At 37.6% G+C, this 25,019-nt stretch overlaps 1 protein-coding gene and 1 long non-coding RNA gene across 2 annotated transcripts in view; one reads left to right on the top strand and one right to left on the bottom strand.

Annotated features, from left to right (window-relative positions):
- Window positions 1-2,021, bottom strand: part of chrnb3a (cholinergic receptor nicotinic beta 3 subunit a) — a 51,063-nt gene extending 49,042 nt beyond the window's left edge. The window contains exon 1 of the mRNA XM_073949191.1: window positions 1,982-2,021. Within this exon, the coding sequence (XP_073805292.1) occupies window positions 1,982-2,012 (31 nt within the window). The 5' untranslated portion in view covers window positions 2,013-2,021. The remainder of the gene's footprint in view (window positions 1-1,981) is intronic.
- A 10,358-nt stretch (window positions 2,022-12,379) lies between these two features.
- On the top strand, window positions 12,380-22,017 carry LOC141375515 (uncharacterized). Its single transcript, XR_012383582.1, has 3 exons — window positions 12,380-13,000; window positions 13,900-17,332; window positions 17,453-22,017. It is a non-coding gene; the product is annotated as an uncharacterized lncRNA (long non-coding RNA).
- Window positions 22,018-25,019: the final 3,002 nt, after the last annotated feature.

The following is a 25,019-nucleotide window of genomic DNA, read 5'->3' on the forward strand; positions in this document are numbered from 1 at the left end:
TGATTTTGTTTGGTTATTAAGAGTCACGTACAACATTGTTATTCTATTTCATTTAATTAGAATATTAAATACACTTAATATTATATTAATAGTGTGGCACAAACGGCCAGTTTTATTTATTACTTATCTATCAGGACACAAATTAATGAAAATAAATTTGACATTAATAAGTGCAGCACTCGTGTAAACTTCTGATTTTTTTATATGACAAATCCTGATAAATACATACCAACTTCATCTTCAGTAAAAACACTAACACAAAGCAATACAGTCAGTTGAAAGTCCCTCTTTCTCGGTTCAAGTAAAAATCTGGCAGATCTGTGTTTTTTTAGATGTCAGATGTCTCACCTACAGAACATCTGAGTATGCACATGCACACGTACAAAAGGAAGACTGACAATTTATAGAAAATATTAATAATAATTTAAGATACAGCAGTTTGTGATTATTATCTTTAATAAACATAAAAACAATTATATATTTTTTACAGGGAAATTCCACCACAGCATTAGTAACAATCTGCAGTAAAAAGTGCTTGGCATATTCTGTACTCTTTATCATGTGTACACAGACACACACACACACACACACACACCCTGCTTCTTGAATTTTGGATTACTGACAATGGCTCGGCGAGGCAGTGGCGCAGTAGGTAGAGCTGTCACCTCACAGCAAAAACGTTGCTGGGTCGCTGATTCGAACCTCGGCTCAGTTGGCGTTTCTGTGTGGAGTTTGCATGTTCTCCCTGCCTTCGCGTGGGTTTTCTTTAGGTGCTCCGGTTTCCCCCACAGTCCAAAGACATGCGGTACAGGTGAATTGGGTAGGCTAAATTGTCTGTAGTGTATGAGTGTGTGTGTGAATGTGTGTGTGGATGTTTCCCAGAGATGGGTTGTGGCTGGAAGGGCATCCGCTGCGTAAAAACCTGCTGGATAAGTTGGCAGTCCATTCCGCTGTTGTGACTCTGGATTAATAAAGGGACAAAACCGACAAGAAAATAAATGAATGAATGAATGACAATGGCTCAGAAGGTCCTGGATGTCAGTGAGAGTTGCAGAAATGTCCCATCACCATCCTGTGTGACAACTCTCAGTAGGATCCACTGCAGGATCTCAGGCGGCATCTGTACCGCTGTAAAATAACCAACAATCATCAACATGTCGCTTAACATACAGTATATTAAAGTTAAACTCAAAGAATTAAATATGTTTGTACTAGGCATGCCCCCTCCTCACATTCCCCTCTGCATAAGTTTCATGCATGGGTTATAAAGTAAACAAAAAAAAGAGAACATGAAGTGTAAATAAAAATAAAAATTATTAAATGCACAAATCTATTAAAACAAAAAGAGAGAAAGAACTGAGGTAAAATAAAATAAAACAGAGAATATGCTCCTAAGGAATCATAGTGATGACTATATATCAATGCCAATGATCTGCAAACAGAATGTAGTGTAGATCAGTAAGTTAAGAATCAAGTTTTATATTGTACATATTTAGCATTAACATTACCAGAATATATAAATTAGAGAACATGCCACAAAGAAAAATATATTTTGTTATCTTTGATATTAATAAACTTCATGTGGACTGTTTTGCTCAAAACTCTTTAAAGTTTACATTATTCTTCTAAGTGAATAAAACCACCAACTGTACGATCAACCTGGAAAACGCCAACCCTAACACAGAAAACTTTTTTTAAGGCTTTAAAACTTCATATCTCCTTAAAGGCCTTTAATTAAATAAATGACACATAATACGTGAGGTGTACTGGACTATAATTTGACCATTTACATGACAGAAGATGTGTTCTTACCATGCAGAGATGAAAACCGGAATCGAAAGCATACATTACATCAACGTCTGTTTCCGTGAACCAATGAAAGACTTGTAGGCGGAGTGACATGTTTAGTCCCGCCCCGTATTCAGCCCCGCCCCGATCTGCGGGCTGCAGACGGGTGTACTTGGATAGGGGAGATTCTGACCTCCAGGGGTTGACGGCGCTCCATCACTCATGTATCCGGCAAACCTCATGCTTTAATCGGCCTAGACATTATTGAGACATGCCCCTGTCTTCGATGACTAGATAATAAATGTGTTATGAAATAAAGTTTTAACTGTTTTTCATGCAAGAATGTAGTTGTTTTAAACTCAAGTTTGTGGTTTATTTATTAAGATAGTGCATATTTTAAAATGTTGTTTTGAAAATGCGGAGATATGTGACCTCTACGGTGGCCCATATGGGTGCCCAATATTCTTGAATCCGTCTAAAGCAGGTTGGTCACTCTGACATTTAAGCTGTCTTTGAAATCATTTTGTGTGTTTAACAGTCGGTTACCTGAAACAATTATTTTTGTTCCAATTTACGTTTTGGTTTAGCACAAAGTTATGTTTATTAAATATTATTTAATATTTCCATTATAAAATGAAAGTGCAGTGCACCCAAAAATGGAAAACCAGGGGACAGTTTAATGCACTGAACAGTCTGAAGAAACTGGTTAGGTTGTTTACTTCACAAAATAATTCGTCTAAAAATAAATAAACATAAAAATCATAATATATAGTGTGTGTGGAGTTGTTCTTGGTAATTTGCAGTACTGTATTTAGATGCACAGTAACTGATTTTTCCCCAAAATTCATTATAAAATCTACAGTAACATACTATTAACCATGTTCACAGTATAGAAAAGTTGAAAATACATTATTATACTGTAAAAAACAATATATAAAGTAACAAACTGTGCAGAGCTTATATAGTAAAAAACTGTTGAGAAATGCAGTATAATACTGTGAAAACAACAGAAATCGTTTACAGTGTATAGTCAATATACAAGCAATAGGTCATAAGGCAGGTGGCTAAACAGGAGAACATGGATAAAATAGGCTAAGGTCTAAACACAGGAAACAAGACAAGGAGAAACGCGTTGTAATGTCACTGATACAGCTGATAAGACTCGGCAAACTGGAAGGGTTCATGAGTGGTGTGATATCAGTCTCTGACAAGGTGCAGCTGGTGAGTGCAATCAAGCTAGATGTGTGAGCATGGGTGTCTGGGAGCAGTGCATGTATGAAAATGTAGTCCTGGGAAATGCGGAAGTGTAGTCCTGGTGTTCGTGTGAGAAGCAGCGATCTCTGGAGAGCGATCGCTGGTTGTGTAAAATAACCCCCTCTAGAGTAGATTCCAGACACCCCACTACTGTTCAGGTGAGAGGCGGAGCGGAGGTGGAACAGGGGGAGGGATGGAGGGCCAGGACCATGCAGCTGGGGCGTACCTGGGGCGTGGAGCTGCGGAAGGCCTGGAGAGTGAAGCTGCGGAGGACCCGGAGTGTGGAGCTGCGGAGGGCCTGGAGCGTGGAGCTGCAGAAGACACGGAGAGTGGAGCTGCGGAGGGCCTGGAGCGTGGAGCTGCGGAAGACCCTGAGAGTGGAACTGCAGAGGACCCGGAGAGTGGAGCTGCGGAAGACCCGTAGAGTGGAGCTGTGGAGGGCCTGGAGCGTGAAGCTGCGGAAGACCCGGAGAGTGGAACTGCAGAGGACCCGGAGAGTGGAGCTGCGGAAGACCCGTAGAGTGGAGCTGCGGAGGGCCTGGAGCGTGGAGCTGCGGAGGGCCTGGAGCGTGGAGCTGCAGAAGACCCGGAGAGTGGAGCTGCGGAGGGCCTGGAGCGTGGAGCTGCGGAAGACCCTGAGAGTGGAACTGCAGAGGACCTGGAGAGTGGAGCTGCGGAAGACCCGTAGAGTGGAGCTGCGGAGGGCCTGGAGCGTGGAGCTGCGGAAGACCCTGAGAGTGGAACTGCAGAGGACCCGGAGAGTGGAGCTGCGGAAGACCCGTAGAGTGGAGCTGCAGTGGCCCTGGATCGTGTGACAGCGGAGGCCCTGGAGCGTGGAGCTGTAGTGGACCTGGGTCATGAGGCTGAAGAGGGCATGGAGTACTGCGAGATCGCTGGTTGTGTAACACACACACAAAGGTGTAATGGTGTGGGGAATTTTTTTTGGCAAACTTTGTGCTCATTAGTACCAATTGAGCATCATGTCAGCGCCACAGCCTACCTGAGTATTGTTGCTGACCATGTTCATCCCTTTATGACCACAGTGTACCCATTTTCTAATGGCTACTTCCAGCAGGGTAATGCACCATGTCATAAAGTGTGAATCATCTCAGACTGGATTCTTGATAATGAGTTCACTGTACTCAAATGGCCTCCACAGTCAGCAGATCTAAATCCAGTAGAGCAATGGTGGAACAGGAGAGTCACATCATGGATATGCAGCCAACAAATCCGCAGCAACTGCGTGATGCTATCATGTCAACATAGATCTCTGAGGAATATTTCCAGGACCTTGTTGAATCTATGCCAAGTGGGATTAAGGTTGTTCTGAAGGCAAAAGGGGATCCAATACGGTACAAATAAGGTGTACCTAATAAAGTATACTGTATATACACATACACGTTATATACACATAGACATAGACTGTATATACACATACACACAACATATACATATGTATATGTGTGTGCGTGCATGTGTAAGATATACATTTATTCTTTTTCCAAATGTATAAACTTTAAATGTATAAAACTAGACATAAACGAGACATGTTTTGCGAAAGTTAGCTTGCCAAACCAGGGTAGTGTGTGTTACAAAATGTTTTAACCCTTTTAGAAATATTAGCTGGTTTCATATTTCAAAATTAAGCATATCAGTGCATTAAAACCCTAGTTAAACACAAAAAAAATGTAGTTTTGCTAAGAAATAATAATAATAATAATAATAATAATAATAATAAAGGAAAATCATTCAGTATTTAAAATAATCCCGTTTAAATACATTATTTAAAATGTATTTATGAAGGGAGTATTGTTGTTTGAGTTTCACAAAACCTTTTTTTTTTTTTTGAGTCTACTGCCATTAAATATATCAATTTCTAATGAATTATTATTTAAAACTCACAAATAAAACAGCTTTGGTTGCTTATAAAGGAATTTATCCAGCTGATATGTGTTTTTATCTATGATGATTGTCTAGTGCCAAAGTGTAAGACCTCTTTTGGTCAACCTGTTTTCTCTGTTAAGGGAGGCAAATTATGGAATGATTTACCTGTTAGCCTAAAATAGAAAGTAGTATAAATATATTTAGTAGTGTTCCTAAAAAGTGGTTAAAACAAAACAGCAGTGTTTGCACAAATAGCCTACTATTAGTTTGTTTGATCATGCTGCCTTTGCTGTTGGCTTACAGTGATGTGATTTTATGTAAAGAATTATAATGTTGTGTATATATTCTTTTATTTTGTCAAGCCTCCCGTGGACAGGTGTTAAGATTTAGCAAGTCTGCTAAAATACTTAAACAAATGCATTTAGCTTTCATGTGTAATTGTGATGTCCAAGTCAAATAAATAAATAAATAAAAAGAATGAATAAAAATGTATGGCTGAATAGAATAACCACTTTTATATACTGTATTCCTGCATTATCGTGTTCCTTGTACAAATTATTAATTTGAATACAAAAGACATATTAAAAGAAATATTTGTATCCATTCTAAATATAATTACAAATATATTTGTAATTCAATTATTGTAGCAGTTTAAACTGAAAATGATGTCATAATGACCATAATTTCCCAAAACAAATACATTTTTGATGATAAATTTACCACGCATCTGTGTATTGAAAGACATTTCAAATTAGCAACATTTCAAAATCTGACAACATCTGTCATGAACTGTTTTACAATGCTTTTATTATTTCTTTGTGTCCTTTTTGAAGCTTTGAAAGCTCAAAAGAAAAAAAAAATCTTTCAGAACTACAGCATTTGTGCTTCACAGAACAAAGAAATCCATGTGGTTTTCCTGTAAATAACAATGTCAATTTAACTTTAACTATTATTACACATGGTTTTGATTGTTCACTGTTGTTTCCAGCCTAAATCCTTTCCTAAAAAAAGAAACACAATTTCAGTTACCACACGGCTCACCACATTCTCTAATTTCTGCACAGCCAATTAAACTCATAATTATCAAGGCTGGAGTCAGCTTTCATAAAAACGGCCTGCAGGGCAGCAAACAGTTGTCTTCACTGCAGTCCGTCATTGCATGAGCTTATACAACAAGATTAAATGTGAAAGAGAGAGAGATCAACACAGCAAGGCATTTTTTCTCCGTGTTTGTGTGTGAGTGTGTGTGTGTGTGTGTGTGTGTATGTGTTTAAAAGACGTCCAAACATAGATGTCTTGGCTAAAACAATGCTTAATCTTTTAGAGAAACTTTGATAGACGTCAAACAGCAGTACAAAAATATATTAATCGTCAACTGGAGAGGAATGAATGACTGCACATTAAGTCTGTTAAATCTTTTTATTAGATGGCTAGTCTATTTCTAAACAACTGTCTATAGACATTTAATCAATTTTAACTGACAGCCTATTCAGCCTTGTTTTAACCAAGATGTCTATTTTGGATGTCTATTGGATGTTTTTAAAACACAAACTTGCTTGGTGGAGAGTTCATAAACAGACATATTTATTACATATTTATGATATGTCTCTTTAAATTGTCGATGCGAGTTCAAGTGGATAACGATGGAGAGCAGTTGATGAGACATGAGAGTAAGAAGAACTGATGCGAGTAAAGCCTGTCATGAAGGATTAGAGTATCTGAGTGTGTGCGCATGTTGTAATGGCGAGATGAAGTACTGGGTGAAAAAGAGTGACAAACAGAGGTGAAGATCTGTTGTGAAAGTTCGAGTGTCACACAGAGTGCTGAGATATTTAAAAGTATGGTTCACCAAAAAAATTAAAATCCACCGAAATTACTCAACCTCATGCTGTTGCAAACCTCACATGAAACATACAAATGATTGGTCCTTAAGTTGAAGTAGTCTCACAAGGCTCAGTCATACAAGCTCACTATGAAGAAAAGAAACGGAAATCAACTGGGGATGTGCATTAGGTCTCATTTCAATAATGTATAAACTGAAAAGTAGTAACCCGCTAGCAGACTAGTCTAACAAACCCCCAGTCAAAGTCACTTTAAGGCAAGTCAATTCACTCTGGGCTATAAGGTGGCTAAATCTTAATAGCACTGTTGCCTCAAAACAAGAAGGTTGTTAGTATCCTATCTTACCAGGAGGCATTTATTTGTGGAGTTTGCATGTTATCCCTGTGTTTGTATGGGTTTCTTCCGGGTGCTCTGGTTTTTCTCACAGTCAAAAGACTTGTGGTAAAGGTAAATTGAATAAACCATAAATTGTCTGTACAGTGTTTAAGAATGAGAGAGTGTATGGGTGTTCCCGAGTGTTAGGTTACAGCTAAAAGGGCATCCGCAGCATAAAACATAGGCCAGAGTATGTGGCAGTTCAATCCACTGTGGCAACCCCTGATGAATCAGGAAATAAAGCCTAAATATGCACATGCATTAAAGTGGTATATAATATTATAATAATCAATGATTATAATAATGATAACAATGATTAGTTATTATGCCTGTTGTTAGCTTAATTGAATATTATATAATGCATATGAAACAATAAATGTATATCTGCCTTATTTGGTGATCAGAATCCACATTAGATCACAAGCAGGGGTCAGTTCAAATACTTGCTGGTGTTAGAAAGTGTGTTTTGAGCTGATATGAAAACATGGTAAGCAAACATTGTTGATCTTGTAAACTGTAAAACTGTCTGTGATTCCAACAACAAAAAAAAAACTGAAAAGTAGGTTTCCTTAATACAGTATACACGATGAATAACTGTAAATTTACTTTCCTAGAATTCCCTGCTTTACACTCATTGTTGACATGACTATGGTTATTTCTATTTTTTTCACATCAGTTAAATACATTAGAGTTTTATTTTACACATAATCCTGATATATAATGTTTTAAGAGTTCACACGGATGATCAGTGTTGGGAGTTTTACATTTTCCTGTAACACAGTAGTGTAAGGCATTACTAATACATTTTTAGTAATGTTTTACTCGGTACATGTTCAGTAACGCATGTGTTACAACCAACATTTCGCCCGCAAGACATTAACAAATAAAAATACCGCAGTTCTATTTCCTGTTCTAGTTAGTGAACATACGTGTGTGTTGTCATTAATCTCTCTCTGGCTATTGGAACTTTTAACTTTGAATGCGGAATCATTTCAGCCTCTGAGCTTGAAGTCCAGGGCTATTGGCTCAGCCCGGTTCACAGGAACGTTAAGCCACGTTCCGTCAAACTTATTATATTGACTTTATATATAACTTATATTGAGAAAGCTATGTTCATCATGCTCACTTTGTGCATGACAGTTTTATGTGGTGAACCACTTGAATGTAAAGTGAATAGAATAATGGCAACAAATAGAAAAGAAAAAATCTGCATCTTGTCATGGTATTGGTGTTTACATATGGCCTGTTGTGTCTAATATGAATATACCCAAGCTATTCAGAGATATTACCAGGTAATCACTTTACCTCTACCATCTTTTAAAAGGCTTAGATCATTTTTGATTCTGACTGTCATCCTTTCCTGCATTCAGTCTTGAGCCTTCACGTTGCCAATTATATACTATATTGTTAGTAGTCTGGATAGGTCACAGTCATTCTGCTACATCATATCGCTTACTACTGAATGTAAAATGCTCAGCAGTACATTTTGTCATTTTAGAATGTTAAGTTCTAATTCTGTAGTTACTTTGGTGAAAGTAACTAAAAAGTAATATAAGAGTAATGTAACATATTACAATTCTGAGACTATTGTAATATTGTAAAGTAAGGGATTACTTTTAAATAACAGTAACAAGTAATCTGTAATGTATTACAGTTTGGAAGTAACTTGCACAACACTGCTGATGATTGATTATAAAGCATGTTTGGCATGCTGTCCGGGGAAGGAGTCCTAAACTCATAAGATACTCGAGCCCAGGGCTCCCTCCCATTTGCAGAGCGAGAGGGGAGTTTGAGCTCAGGTAGATATCCAGAACTCTCCTACTCCTACTGTTGTAGCTAATTAACAATTAGGGATTTTCTATGAAGAGATAACTACTTACTAGGCGTATGTGTTTGGTGCTGACTTGGATTAGTAAATTAACTTAAGTCGAAAACCAGGGAAACCCAGGCGAGCACAGGGAGAACATGTAAACTACACACAGAAACATTGATTAGCTTGGTAAGGACTAGAACTAGTGATGTTCTTGCTGTAAGGTAACATTGCTAACCACTGGGCCGCTGTGCCATCCATCTAGGAAAAGAGAAGTAGTGGTGGAAGGGGGGGCTTCTTCAAAACGAAGATGGCTGTGATATGGAACTTAGACTATTTATGGTGACTTAGGTGAATCACGAATTGGATAATGTGGGACCAGCCGTGGGTAAAGCAGTGGCGCAGTAGGTAGTGCTGTTGCCTCACAGCAAAAAGGTCGCTGTGTCGCTGGTTCAATCCTCGGCTCAGTTGGCGTTTCTGTGTGGAATTTACATGTTCTCCCAGCGTTCGCATGGGTTTCCTCCGGGTGCTCCGGTTTCCCCCACAGTCCAAAGACATGTGGTACAGGTGAATTGGCTAGGCAAAATTGTCTGTAGTGTATAAGTGTTTGTGGATGTTTCCCAGAGATGGGTTGTGGCTGGAAGGGCATCCACTGCGTAAAAATGTGCTGGATAAGTTGGCTGTTCATTCTGCTGTGGCGACCCCAGATTAATAAAGGGACTATACCGACAAGTAAATGAATGAATGGGACTAGTCCTGATCAATCATAAGCACACAATCCTTTTAAAATGAGTTCATAAATAAACTTCCCTCATTGCATTACTTTATTGGCATGTGCGTTATGAGGATGGTGTTTAGTCGTTTAGTAAATGTTACTGAGCATCTTCTATATAAATATGCTTCTCTGCTTTGTGGGAAAAGTTGATTGTGATGAGCTTTGATTCATTATATGACCTTCTCATCCACTCCTGTATTGTTTATATGGTTGTCTACTTCCAAACATTGGTGTATGACTATAGATCAATGAAATACAGTAATTCACTATAAAATTGTAAAGTTTATTTTATGTTCCTACCCATTTTTTTTATTGTAAAATTACGGTAATCACAGCTGCCATTTTTTTCCATAAATTTAACTTTTTTGCTTTTTTTACAGTGTTAATTCCTTAAATGTTCATGGTCAGTTAGAAAAAAAAAAAAAAAAAAAAAAWTATATATATATATATATATATATATATATATATATATATATATATATATATATATATATATATATATATATATATATATATATATATATAGCAATAGCCAGCATTGAACATAATGTCTGTTTTTGCTCATACAGCTGGTGTTTCACTGCTTACCCAGCTGTGATTGTGTTCATATAAAGGCAGGTGGAAAGTGGGAAAACCCTCAGAGGAGACCTGAGCACAATGTGCACTGGAGGATGAAGGGATGTGGATTCTGGCAGCGAATGCATTAACTCTTGTGGGTATCATTGGGTTTCTTTTTCCAGAAGGTCCTTTATAGTCTCAGTGAGCAGAAATGATAAGTCATTTAGACTGATGGTGACTTAAACTGATACTTGGCTGTCTTCATAAGAACATTATTCATGATCTTTAGATGTTTAAATCTCCAAAATCATACCAAAAATTCATAAAAAAGTTAAAATTTAAATAAAAATGTCACATTTCATGTGAATATTTAGCTTTGATAGGTGGTTATTTAAGTAAAATGTTAGAGTTAGTCATTGCTGTAAGCATGCTTGTTTCTAAGTCTGTAAGGACTGCTGAGATGAGGGAGGATAAAAAAGAAAAAACCTTTTCCAAGAACACCTTGTGCAAAGTTATGGGGAAGACCTCACTATTTAATACAGATTGACTATCGCTAAGGAGAACAAGCTGGATATGATGTAATCATAATGCTTCTGGCAATGCCAATATTTCACTTAAGTATTTAGAACATTCTGAATATTCTTAAACAGTGTGTTTTCTTAGATGAAAACCTATGGTCATGTATGATAAATGTAGTGCCTTAGGCAGTTTGAAGTGAATTAAATGAGAATGTAAAACAGTCTAAAGTGAGTCAGCAAGTGAGTAAACATCAGTTGACCCGTTGTTTGTTTATTTAAGGACACTGAATTTCTATTCATTTAAAATTTGTAAAACAGTACTTGAATATTTTGGCCTTTCAAAGTATATTTGTCAATGACAATCCAATAAAGATCAACAGACAAACAAAAGAATTAAAGTGGCTAAGTAACGCATCAATGTCTCTTTAAGGCAAATCATCATTTCGCTTGATCTTTGAAACATCTCTCAGGCATGCAAGTGCAGCTCCTATCTCTATTTCTAACATTTTTACTTTGAAGCAGCATGCCAGTAAAAGTATAAAAGAAGATGCGTCAATCCCGGTTTGTAGACTTTACATCAGATTTATTTTGTACATTAACATAACGGATATCCATATAGCAATGGATATTAACATCTATACTTTCACATTTGACATTTGTGTGTGTCCACTGTGTGTGGACTTTGTATTGACATTGTGGTTGAATCATCTAAAAGGTTAAATTAACTCCACCACAAATACATCAAATACTCATTGGGAAACTTCCTACTGCAGTACTTCTTACAAACGTTAAACAAGATCTGTTTCCTTGTCTGTCACTGTGCTGTTAATCTGACATAGCCGAGGCGGAGATTGAGGCACATTCTGACAGGCACGTGGGAACAGTGGGCAGGGAGAACCAGCATTTAAGGCACATGCAACAAAAACTGCAAAAAATGCTTTTATTACTTAGATTTTTTCTCCTGTTTCTAGTCCAAATATCTAAAAGTTCTTAAATCAAGAAGCATTTTCATGACAAGCAAAACATATTGTTTTGTTTTAAGAAATAATATGCCAAAAATCAAGTGAGTTTTTCCCTAAGTGAAGCTTATTCATAAACTAATTACGAGAAGATCACGTGCTTATTATTGACACGGCTGGCCCCGAGTCAAGCTAATGTACGAACCACCAATCAGACTATTCCTAACCCAGTATAAATAACCAAACATCTTACCTTTAGTCATCTTCGTCTTGAAGAATCCCCCCTTCCACCCCTTCTCCTCCTCTTTTCTACAGGGCAGCACGGCGGCCCAGTGGCTAGCATTGCGGCCTCACAGCAAATACTCGGGTATCCACCCAACCGGACAGCATTTTCGTGTGTTCATGTTCTCCCAGTGCTTGCGTGGGTTTTCCCCGGGTCCTCCGGTTTCCCCCACACTCCCAAAAACATGAGACTTAAGTAAATTGACTAAACCAAATTAGCACCAAATTCAATTCTGTCAGCAACACATCACCTTAGCAATCGTTACGCAGCAGGAGGGAGGGGGGGTTCTCGAGATCTACCCGAGCTCAAACTCCCCTCTCACCCTGCAATGGGAGGGAGCTCCGGGTTCAAGGCTCTCATGAGCTCGCGCCTCTCTCCCGGGACAGCATGTCAAACTAGCTTATTACCAATCATCAGCTAAGTGTAAACTCTTGAAATCAAGCAAAATAATCTGCTAATGGGCTAAGCAAAATAATCTTACCAAAATCGAAAAACAAGATTATTTTTCTTACCTAGCACATAAAAAAGATTATGTTGTCTCAATGAAATCTCAAGAATTGTGTTGGTTCAGCTCATTTTAAGTAAGTAGTTTAAACGAGCAAAAAAATATTTTTGGAGTGTATAAGAATGCATAACATGTGTTACACAATATCATCCTCTGAATACTTCTCGTATGATTTTGCTGGGATTCTGACGTACTTTCCTATTTATTCTGGACAAAAAATATTCTCCCAAAGGGATAGCAACCTCTTGGTTTAAGTTTGTGGACATCCAACTGATTGTGCTCATAGACATCTAAAGAGAGCATTTGGATGATATGTCAATACAGCTTTTATTTCTATTACATGTTACTTAGCCATCATTTGTTTTGCGTTTGAATGGCAGATGGGTATTCATTTAAAATAATGAGGTCTGATGGGAAAGACCTCACTGTAGTTTCATACCTAACCAGATGTGACGGGGTGGCAGGTGGGCGGATGGAGCTAGACCTCCAATCTGACAATATTAATGATTTACCCGACTACGCCACCTTGGGAATTTCACCCAAAGAATTTAAATACACGCACCACCCATATAAAAGGCATGCACAAGTTCGTTCCACCAAATTGCAGTCAGAGACATTGGCACGGTACAAAAATAGATTTCTTTATTTACAAATCTCAAATAAAAAAAAACAGGATTAAAACCAATATTTCGACATTGAGATGACAGTTTGTAAATTTATGAAAGGTGCCCCAGGGCCAGAGCTCGCCAGCGTTAGGGAAAGTGGCCAAACTGTACTTCAGGCAAGTGAAAACCACTACAATCCACTGTGTAAAAAGAGAGCACCCACACGCACAAACCAGCACACAGTGATCACTACACACTGTGAGAAATTCTAAAATGTCCAATAAAATTAGCCTCCCACCCCAGGGAGCTCTGGCTCTGTCACCAGCCTTAAAGTCGGACCACTGGCCTACTGCTCACCGAAGGGAATCGGGGTTCAATCAGTCAATCAAAAGGCAGATAGCACGTACATTTCAGTCAACAGCCGGCACAGCCAACAAACAGTCGCGCACCTGCATCTGGTTCTCGCAGCTTTTCCAGTCCTTACACGCGTTCTAGCGTTGGCGATTGCAGCCAAACAATTCAGGCGAAGCAACTTCCAGCCCGATCAAAACCCCTCATCGCCCTCAACAGGTGTGGGAAGTGTCGAAGCGCGTTCACGGTGCCGCAACTAATCAAGTGACGCATCCCAGGTAGCAAATGCTTCCCTCTTTTTATAGCCCGTATGCCGTATTGTGATAGGACAGAGAAAAGGACCTGTAAATTAATGACACTAGGCAACTAATTACCTCTCCTGCCACACAAAGAACATTTGTTTTTAAGGGTTCTTGGGTTGTTTAAAAGTAGAGATGTAGATATTTATTCTCATGTAAGGCAAGCATTCGTTGAGTTTCCAGTGCGCTACCTGACCCCAGAGGGTTTATAACAATAAATTTGCAGGAACTGTCATTAAGTCACACATTTAGACTGAGCACCACCCCGGAGAATCATCAGCATGATTAAGATGAGGCTTACTTTGCTAGAGCATCCATGCCCATACTTTATAAAGACTATGGGCCTACGAGTGACACTCTTGTGAATTTTATAGTCTTTGTTTATATCCCCATTCATAATTAAAATGTGCATACCAAATCAGGCATTTGAATCAAATCAGGTGCTGAAGTGTTAGTAAATGAGAATACAATGACTGATGTAAAATTAAGAAGTCTATTTTTTTCTTAATTCATGCACATATATTTATAGACAAGGAATTGCTCATGAATAAGACATTATACACACAATATAGAGGCTATTTTTAGAAACATTGTGGCATTTTTAGTTAAAAACAAATGTTTTCTAGAACACTGTTGAAAACACTCCTAGATATAACAAAATGCTTTTTCCCAAGCCAGTTTAAATGCATAGAATACTTCTTGCATTGTGTAATAGATGTTTGATTTTGTTGTTGTTTGTTTGGTTGGTCGTGCTGAGAGATTCATCTGTGCAGATTTCAATTGCTAAGTTTAGCAGTAAAAATGACTTACTAAAAGATAATGTACAAGTACTGATACATATATAATTACTGCTACTACTACTACACTGTAAAAAGTGATTGCACCAATTAGTTATCACAACTTACAATTTTGAGATTGAGAACTAATCTGGATTGAATGTGTTGACAATTTATATCAAAGGTTTACTTGGCTGAACTTATTAGACTTGAAAGCTCTAAGCTAAAATAGTTTATAATACTCTTTCTGAAGGCCTGAAATTTGATTATACTTGTAAAAAAAAGGCTTAAGTAGGTTGACAAAATATGGGTAGGTTTGGACGTTTTGAATGGCCATTTTCTCAATGTAATGTTGTGGTGTGTGTTTGTATGAGGGTCTTCTCAGTTACCTGTTTCTTGTCAGCACTGTCGCCTCACTGCAAGAAGGTCGTTGTGTGGAGTTTGCTTGTTCTCCCTGTCTTTGTGTGTGCTTCCTCCAGGTGCTTCGGTTTCCCCCAAAGACATGTGGTATTAGTGAATTGAATAAACAAAATTGGCTGTAGTTTGTGAATATGAGAGAGTCAACTTCAATATTTAAGTTCACTAAACTTAAACCATGCCCATTACACTTAAACTATGAAGTCCTGTCAACATCATTACAACAACTTATCTATTTAAGGGTGCTTTCACACCTAGACTTTTGTCTCATTTGCCCAGTTAGCGCGGTTCGTACAAAGTTGTCATTTTTAAAAAGGAGGCATGGCACCTAACCCCACCCCTAAACCCAACCGTCATTGGGGGATGAGCACATCGTACTAAATTGTGCGTAATAGATTGTACAAAATCATATGAATTAGCCGCTAGTAAAAAAGTTACGAACTGCCGTGAGATTGTGTTGGTGAAATCACCAATTTCGCTCGCATCCGCGCCAAAACAATCGCTCCGAAAAAGCTTGAATGAGGTGGTCTCGGCTCGATTGAAACGAACTCTGGAGCAGAATGATTGTAGTGAGAAAGCGATACGATCCGAGCCTGGTTATAACACAGTGTTTTATGGAGATGTAATACAGTTACGGCATACGGTTATATAAAGAGAGAATTATGTGTAGGGCGGGAGCCGGGAGGTCATTCAACAGACATCCAAAATCTCCCGGAAGTTTCGAGAGTCGCACCTCTCCCTCCCGGTCCTCAAATACGTCGCGCACCCTTCTCACCCCTCCCCACCGCATCCCTCCTCGCTCTTCAGACACGTCGCGTGCACCCTGTCAAACACCACCAAACCACTACCATCCCCCTGACAGCTGAGTGGGACTCTGCAAAAAAAACCATGAAACTCTGACCAATGTGAGGAGAGTTTACTCACACGTGACTTGTTTTAGCTCTTTTGGTCCGTTTAGAAACTTTGCCATGTGAAAGTGAACCACACCAAGTACAAAGAGCAACAATGTAACAATTTGAATCACTGTTTCGGAACAACTGAATTGATTCACAGGTGTTCATTCATTCATTCATTTTCTTTTTGGCTTAGTACCTTTATTAATATGGGGTAATTGTTAATGCACTGTTTTTCCACATTTTAGTGATAAAAGTCTTTTAAATCCAAAAAAATCTGCTAATATTATCTTAAATAAAGCCCTATTATGCAAATTGTAATTTGTGGTTCTTTACATTTTTTTACTTTTAATGTGGCCTTGGCCTCTGAACTTGAGTAACTCTGGATCAGTGGAACACCATAAGCAGCAGAGGACACATCTATGCTGCCCTAAAAAATCAATTAGATGAAGGTTCCTCGGTGTATATGACATGATCAAAGCACTCAGTCAAGCCTTGTTGCCTACCTCCGCTTGCTGCCAGTAGTTTTTCCTCTCTCAAATGCAGTGCACTTTTTTTTAAACTCATCTTAATCAAACACATCATCTTGTTAGTAGACACTCCAAGACTTGAACTTGATGGCCTGTGAAAGAAAGAGAGACACTGCTGATGTTCCTCCAGGAACATGATTGGAAAACACTACTCTGAAATTCTGATGTCTTGAGAGAGTCTGAGAGTTTGGATTCCTCTCTCTTAAGCACAGAGACACAGTAGTCAAGGCATACATTTAGTGTTTAAAGAACATCAATAAAAGATGGAAAACATAGGAAAATAATCATATGAGAAAGGTGAACCATATAGAAAATGTTAATGAATTACAAAAATTATTAATTAGATCTTTTCTACTTGATGAAATGAGAGAGGAAAGTGGTGCGGTAAAATATCCTTCACAATATTGCAACTGAAATATACTGTATAAACAAAAATGTGCAAGTATGAATGGCAGAAAAGTGCATTCTACATGCTGTGATTACAGCAATTACCAAACAAAAATCCAATATTCTAATACATTTCTGATGGACAAAATCAAGTACCATCCCTATGTCACAACAGGTAAAAAATAAAAAGTGACAACTGCTCCACATACCATAACAGTAACCATAAAATTCACAAAATATGTACAAATTAAAAAAAAAAAAACTATTCTGTGTAAATTATATTCTGTGGGAAGTGGAAAACTGAATTCAATCTCCATTCATGAACTGAAACAGAGGTAATTACTAATTTTTTTCCCTCCTAGTAGGTTCTAAAATTCAATTTATAGGCTATTCTGTTTCAACAAAACACATTAGCTGTATTTTAATTGAAGATGACCAAGACAACCTCTCTATCATTATTTCCTTTATTTTGATTGACAAGCTTGACATTGAATATCACTTTAGCACATAGAATGAAAAAAAAGTTATATATATATATATATATATATATATACACACACACACACACACACTCACTGGCCACTTTATTAGGTACACCTTACTAGATCCATATTGACATGATAGCATCACACAGTTGCTGCAGATTTGTCAGCTGCACATCCATGATGCGAATCTCCCGTTCCATCACATCCCAGTGGTATGGTCCTTGAGAACTCATTGTCATGTTCAAAACACCAGTCTGAGATAATTCACGCGTTATTATACAATGCTTAATTCTTTCTAATGTGCCCATAGTATGCCAAGAAAATATCACCCACACCATTACACCACCACCAGCAGCCTGAACCATTAATACAAGGCAGGATGGATCCATTCTTTTATGTTTTTGATGTCAAATTCTAACCCTACTATCCAAATGTCGCAGCAGAAATCGAGACTCATCAGACCAGGCAACGTTTTAAAATCTTCTATTGTCCAATTTTGGTGAGCCTGTGCAAAATGTAGCCTCAGTTTTCTGTTCTTAGCTGACAGGAGTGGCACCTGGTGTGGTTATCTGCTGCTGTATCCCATTTGCCTTAATATTCGATGAACCAGTCTGGCCATTCACCTCTGACTTCTGGCATGAACAAGGCATTTGCACCCACAGAACTGTCGCTCAATGGATATTTTCTCTTTTTTTGGACCATTCTCTGTAAACCCTAGAGATGGTTGTTCGTGAAAATATATTATTTAATATATCACATCATTATAGTAATGCACAACATGCAAAAGATCTATGATGATGAATTTATAACATTTCTGTATTTTTCCAACAGACATTTGCTGTAGGCACCAGCATCTTTTTCTAAGGCATATTTCTTTTGGGTCTGATTGTGCTTATAAATGTATAAACCTAAATGTATGGTGAGCCATTCCAGCATGAAAAGTGAAATGTGGAAGAGTTGAAAGTAAAATGTTCTGATTATTACAAAATTTGTTGATTGTTGCTTGATCTCTTTTTACAGTAATATATACAGGTACATGTATGTTGATTCATTTTTAATTTTATTTTGTAGTCGTACATATGTAAATTTAAGAAACTTAAATTAAAAAACAACAAGGTCACAAAAAATAAAAATAAAAAAACGTTGAGCCGTTAATGAGAAGAAGCTTTGTAACTTGTGAAGACTTCAAGTTGGGAACAAAATGAACTATACACAAATACATTCATAAATAAATATATAAATAAACAGTAAAATGCATACAAACAGTCAGCGGAGAGATTTTTAATCTGCACAGCGTGATGAGGCGATTTTCTGCTCCAGTTGCTGCAAAGGCACAGAGCACAACGGTGTGGAGACATTAATAACACAGGCTCTTCTCCGCCACACTACCACTAGTGTCCTGCTCAGAGAACACTCACATTACCAGCACACCTCCACACTCACATCACTTTAGTAATGCACAACATGCAAGGGTTCATGATGATGGATTTGTGACATGTCCATATTTTTCCAACAGACAACAGCTGTGGGTACCAGCATCACAGTTCATCTATATTTTTTTAATCCATTGAGATATTTACTCATTGGATATTTACTGATGTAACACTAATTAGTCATAGGAGAGAAATGTCTTTTTGTGCAGACACATATATGATTATGCAAATAATTATTAAAGGTCGAGTGAGCTTGCCTTCAACGTGTTTCTATTTTGAATTATTTGTATTGAAAGAGGCGTCTATTTAAGTTTTGAACTTTTATGTCTAAACATAAGTAACAATGAAAGCCCATAGCCTTTAAAGCTCTTGTGAAATCAAAATAACTTTTTAGGTGTTAGTATAAGGATGTTAGTCTTAAGGATATCTGTAAGTTTGTGTGTGCCAAGACAGTGAAAAATTTTGCATTTAGAATATATAAGCATTCAAAGTTCGTCACTTCTGTGGAAATGTGTTAGTGATTTATTTATTTATTTATTTATTTATTTATTTATTTATTTATTTAACATCATCTCATACTACAGTTTCTCATCAAATCTTCTGAACAATCACATGTTCTTTTGTATATGATATGTCCCGCCCCCTTCAAGATGTTTCTTATTTGTTTTTGTGGAGCTGTTGACAATGACACGCTATTGGCAGCTTTTTTTTAGAATGGAAGGAGCTACTATATGTTCTGCCCCTGTCATCAGGTTTCACATATTGAACAAATTGCACATTTTAAAAAAACATTCCATAAACTTTTTATTATGTAAGTTAAAAACAGCTCAAATTGCTTGGTTGTTTGGTTGAGTGGTTGCTTACTTGGTTGGTTGCTTGGTTAGTTACTTGGTTGGTTGGTTGGTTGGTTGGTTGGTTGGATGGTTGGTTGCTTGGTTGGTTGTTGCTTGCATGCTTGGTTAGTTAGTTGGTTGGTTAGTTGGTTGGATTCTTGGTTGGTTGCTTGGTTGGTTAGTTGCTTTGTTTTGTTGTTTGCTTACTTGGTTGATTGCTTGGTTTGTTGGTTGGATTCTTGGTTGGATTCTTGGTTGGTTAGTTGCTTGGTTTGTTGTTTGCTTACTTGGTTGTTTGCTTGGTTAGTTGCTTGGTTGGTTGGTTGGTTGGTTGGTTGGTTTGTTAGTTAATTGGTTGGTTGGGTGGTTGGTTGATTGCTTATTTGGTTGGTTGGTTGGTTGGTTGATTGCTTATTTGGTTGGTTGCTTACTTGGTTGATTTCTTGGTTGGTTGCTTAGTTACTTGGTTGCTTGGTTTCTTGGTTGGATAGTTGCTTGGTTGGTTGTTTGCTTGCTTGCTTGGTTAAGTTGGATGGTTAGTTGGTTAGTTAGTTGCTTGGTTGGTTGGTTGGCTGATTGGTTTGTTGTTTGCTTACTTGGTTGTTTGCTTGGTTGTTTGCTTAGTTGCTTGGTTGGTTGCATGGTTGGTTGGTTGGTTGCTTGCTTGCTTGGATAGTAGGTTAGTTGGTTGGTTAGTTGTTTGGTTGGTTGGCTGGTTGGTTTGTTGTTTGCTTACCTGGTTGTTTCCTTGGTTGTTAGCTTGGTTAGTTGCTTGATTACTTGGTTGGTTGTTTGATTGGTTGGTTGCTTTGATGCTTAGTTGGTTAGTTGCTTGCTTGCTTGCTTGATAGTTGACTGGTTAGTTGGTTAGTTGCTTGCTTGCTTGCTTGATAGTTGACTGGTTAGTTGGTTGGCTGGTTGGTTGGTTGGTTAGTTGGTTGTTGGTTGCTTGCTTGGTATGTTGGTTAGGTGCTTGGTTGGTTGCTAGCTTGGTTGGTTGGTTGGTTGGTTGGCTGGTTGGTTAGTTACTTGGTTGGTTGGTTGATTGGTTTCTTGGTTGGATAGTTGGTTGTTTGGTTGGTTGGTTGGTTAGTTGTTTGGTTGGTTGCTTGGTAGGTTGCTTACTTGGTTGGTTGGATGGTTGGTTGGTTGGTTGGTTGGTTGGTTGGTTGGTTGGTTTGTTGGTTGCTTGGTGGGTTGAGTGGTTGGTTGCTTACTTGGTTGGTTTCTTGGTTGGTCGGTTGGTTGGTTGGCTCATTGGTTGGTTAGTTGCTTGGTTGGTTGGTGGCTTGTTTGATTGCTTGGTTAGTTGGTTGGTTGGTTGCCCTCAAGCTTCTCCTGTATACTAGTTTCTTACGTTCCTACAAAGCCTACTGTTTTGTTTTGAATTACTGGAACTACTTTAGCTTTGGGTTCATCTAAAAATAATTGCACGTCTTATGTTTATCAGCAAATCAAAATCATTCAGAAGCTCCAAATAAATGTATATGTGTTTACATTAATATGCACAGTTCAGTCCTCAATATCCAAAAGACAAAAATTCTCTACATTCTCTAATAAACAAACAATTGCATCAATATTTGCTTTCATCAAAGGATTCAGCGCCCTGGGATTCAGCAGTAACAAATAGTGAGGAGAATGACTACTTAATGTATGAGACCATTGCAGAAACTGGGTGAAAATACCAAACACTTTCCAAGTGTTTGGAAACCCCACTGAGTCTTGTTGATGCAACTGTCAGGAAATGTGAGGTACGTGGAAGAAAACAAATGTCGCTAAGAAAAGGTCAACCTTCAAAACTTTTCAAGATCAAAGAAAGAAACTGGCAAAAGAGACACAGCCACAGAACTACACTAAAGGAGCTGCAGAGTTTAGTATCAGAGATAAAAAGTCGCACCAGTAAACCACATAAAGTTCTCTGCATAACACTAGGTTATATATAAGGGTGGGTAAAAAAAAGCCACAACTCTGATGATCCACATGACAGCAAATCACATGCTGCCTGGTAAAAAGCTTAATCATGACCTAGTTGCAAGATGGAAAAGATTAGGTATTCATGTGAATTTTTTAAGGCTTTTATATTTTCTGGTATAATCTGTGTAAAACATCTTCTATAGATAATTGGTTTAATTTTTCAGGACTGTCTTTCATCTGCAGAGACTGTGTGTATTATTAAAATAACTAACATTCATGATCAAATTTGTTTTATCTAAGGATCGGTTGAAAGATTGATTGATTGATTGATTGATTGATTGATTGATTGATTGATTGACTGATTGACTGATTGATTGATTGATTGATTGATTGATTGATTGATTGATTGATTGATTGATTGAGTTGCTTTTGAAAGAATCATATATGAAAATAATCATATTACAACAATGAAATATTATTTCAACAAATATAATCCCTGCTGAAAAATCCAGCTTAAAAAAGCCTAGGAAATGGCCAAAACCCCTCTAAAACCAGCCTGGTCGACCAGCTAAAACCAGCCAACCAGCCTAGGCTGGTTTAGGCTGTTTTTTTTCAGTAGGGATATCATAGGTAACAGTTTAGTTTAAGTACCAATTGTCACTATTAACTACTTGCTTGTTACCTGCAATTATAATCTTATATTACATACTTAAACATACCCTATACCTAAACCTTAATTAGGTTAACCGCTTGGTGAAGTGTAGTTTATAATTTAAGAATAAAATAGTGTGACTATTTAATTTTAGTTCAACAAACACCATTAAAATTCAAATACTTTTTTTGAAAAAAAAAAAAAAAACCTTAATGTTTATGCCTTTATTAAGATTTTCATGGTGATGTTTACTTTCACTGTCTCTTTTAGGGAAACTCCTGAGATAAATAAGGTATATCTCCAAACTTTAAAAATAAATCTATATAAAATGCCATGCTTCCCACCTTCTTTATTCAGCTGCAATGACTTCTGGAACTTCTAGAGGGAGTTAGGTGCTCAAGTCTGCATAGATGGATCCAAGATATCAAGAACACATCAGGGAACTTTCGCAAGGCCTCCATTACTGCGGTCATGAGTTTTGGGATTGAACTTTGGCAGTTGATGATGAAATTACATGGGAACATGAGGATACAAAAACACTGTATCATGCAAATTGAGAAACAGCCTGTGTTCACACTTGGCAATGATGGTGAGAGCTTAAAAGTTCAACAATCCTGCCATGTTTAGAGAGAGTTGTTAACATAAAAGTTGAAGATGAACGCTGTACCTTCATGAATAACAAAGGCATATTTTTGCGCAGATAGAGCAGAACTTTTGTTGGTTAGGGTCTTTTGGTAAACCTTTGATCAGCTGATGAAAAGCTGTTTAGGTTTACATCAGGTTTCAAGACATTTCATGCTCTTTCTTTGTTCTCACTTGCTTTGGTTTCCTATTTTGGCTTCTTTTTAAATGATACTTACAACCTGTTTATGATGCACCATAATTACTTTCACTGATCATAATATTCTAATCAGGTGTGTATTTTAATCATTTTAATTGATTTGAAATTTAGCAAATTAATAGATATAAAACTGCATAACTTTTACTATTCCACATTTAGACTCAATCAGCGTTCTAAAAGTTAAGCATGCAGTGATGCATACTACTGTACATGGCTCTGACACACACACAGAGAAAGAGAAAGAGAGAGAGATAGCTGCAGGGCACAGTAAGAGGGTTAGAAGGATTAGAAAGAAAGAGCGTTTGAGGGAGTTACTTTCATTAGATTCACCCTGTGGGCAGATGGATTGTTCTGAAAAACTCCTCAAAGATGTTTGCTGTGTGTTTGTGTCTTTATGTGTGGGGGAAAGCTGAGTAAGCCCTCTTTGCCTGAACTTTGTGTGCGTCAATAATTCTTTGATTTACCTATCAATAGCAATGTGGCTTGTTCAGTATAAATAGACATAGACAGCTCTATCACATATAGCATACAGTAAAGCTTGTGAGAACTCTAATGTCAAATGAGCTAATCTTAGAGTTGCAAAGAAATGTTAAACTTTGCTTTTAATTTAGTCTTTTGTTAAACAAATTTCTGTTATAATGATTGCACTTATAGGGTAGAAATCGACTACCATTAAATATTTACCAGGGTAAGTTTATTTATTATCGGTCAAATGATTTACATCCAGGTTCATTTTGAAAACGTATCGCTATATACATTTCTGGAGAGCACCAAATACATCCTAGAAACTATTTTTTTTGGGTTTTTTTTTTAGTTTTTGTTTTTGAGTGTTTTGAGATCTCAAATTTCTCTTGTGAGAGCCATTTATGCCTGCTCTTCTCACGTGAATACACCAGAGGCTGCTGTCAACTGACTGACTAAATGAGTTACTGACTGACTGACTGATCGACTGATCCACCCTCCTCCTTCCAGAAACCCAACCAACAGTGCTTTCAAAGCAGTGATTGACCAGCGCCCACCCACTTCCCTAAACACAACCGACAGATTTTAAATCCAGGAAAAGAAAAGCCTTCCCCTGATTTTTACCACATTTTTAGAATTTACCACATTCTCACCATTTTATGTACAAGTTTATTTTTTATTTTTGACCTCTTTTTTTGTCTTATCCACTTTCTGGAACTTTCAAGTCTGCCGGTGTACATGGCTAGCTAACTGGACAAACTGGTAACAGCTAGAAAGCCGTCCACACAGAGGTAAGCAGCCAGCTGCTACAGTAAGCACAGAAAGGAACTGTATAGAGATATAAACAGAAATGTATAAGGCTTTGTTTTCAGAATGAGCCTTTGTTGTAACATTTTCTAAATAAATTAATCAAGTTTCACTGAACAAATGTTGATAGTAGTACAATAGTTTGACATGTTGATATGAGATAAATTGTCAAAATGGATTTTTACGAAAATACTGTATATTGGATACTGTATATTGGATTATATAGATTATATGTAAATTTTACAGCTGGTCATCTGTTGTTCAACTTATGGTTATCTCAGACATTGTTTAAATGTTGTATTTCCGAACTCTTTTTGTTCTCAAACTGCTCCTGAATGTAGTAATAGTTTCTTCCATATCTCATTCAAATACTTTTGTTTTGATTTGATTTTTGTCTGTTGAGTAGGGCTGACAGGGGCGTCACGGTGGGGCAGTGGGTAGCACGATTGCCTCATAGCAAGAAGTTTGCATTTCTGTGTGTTTGCATGTTCTCCCCATGTTGACGTGGGTTTCCTACTTGTGCTTTGGTTTTCCACACAAGTCCTATGACAAACGCTATAGGTGAATTGGGTAAGCTTAACTTTCCGTATTGTATGTGTGTGAATGAGAGTGTATGGGTTTTTCCCAGTGGGTTGCAGCTGGAGGGGCATCCGCTGTGTTAAACATATGCTGGATAAGTTGGTGATTCGTTCCACTGTGGCAACTCCTGCTTAATAAAGGGACTTAGCCGAAAAGAAAATAAATGAATAAGTAGCACCGACATTTATCTGAATATTATTCCAA

This window comes from Danio rerio, chromosome 1 (genome assembly GCF_049306965.1).
Source record: "Danio rerio strain Tuebingen ecotype United States chromosome 1, GRCz12tu, whole genome shotgun sequence".
In the NCBI taxonomy this organism is placed as follows: domain Eukaryota; kingdom Metazoa; phylum Chordata; class Actinopteri; order Cypriniformes; family Danionidae; genus Danio; species Danio rerio.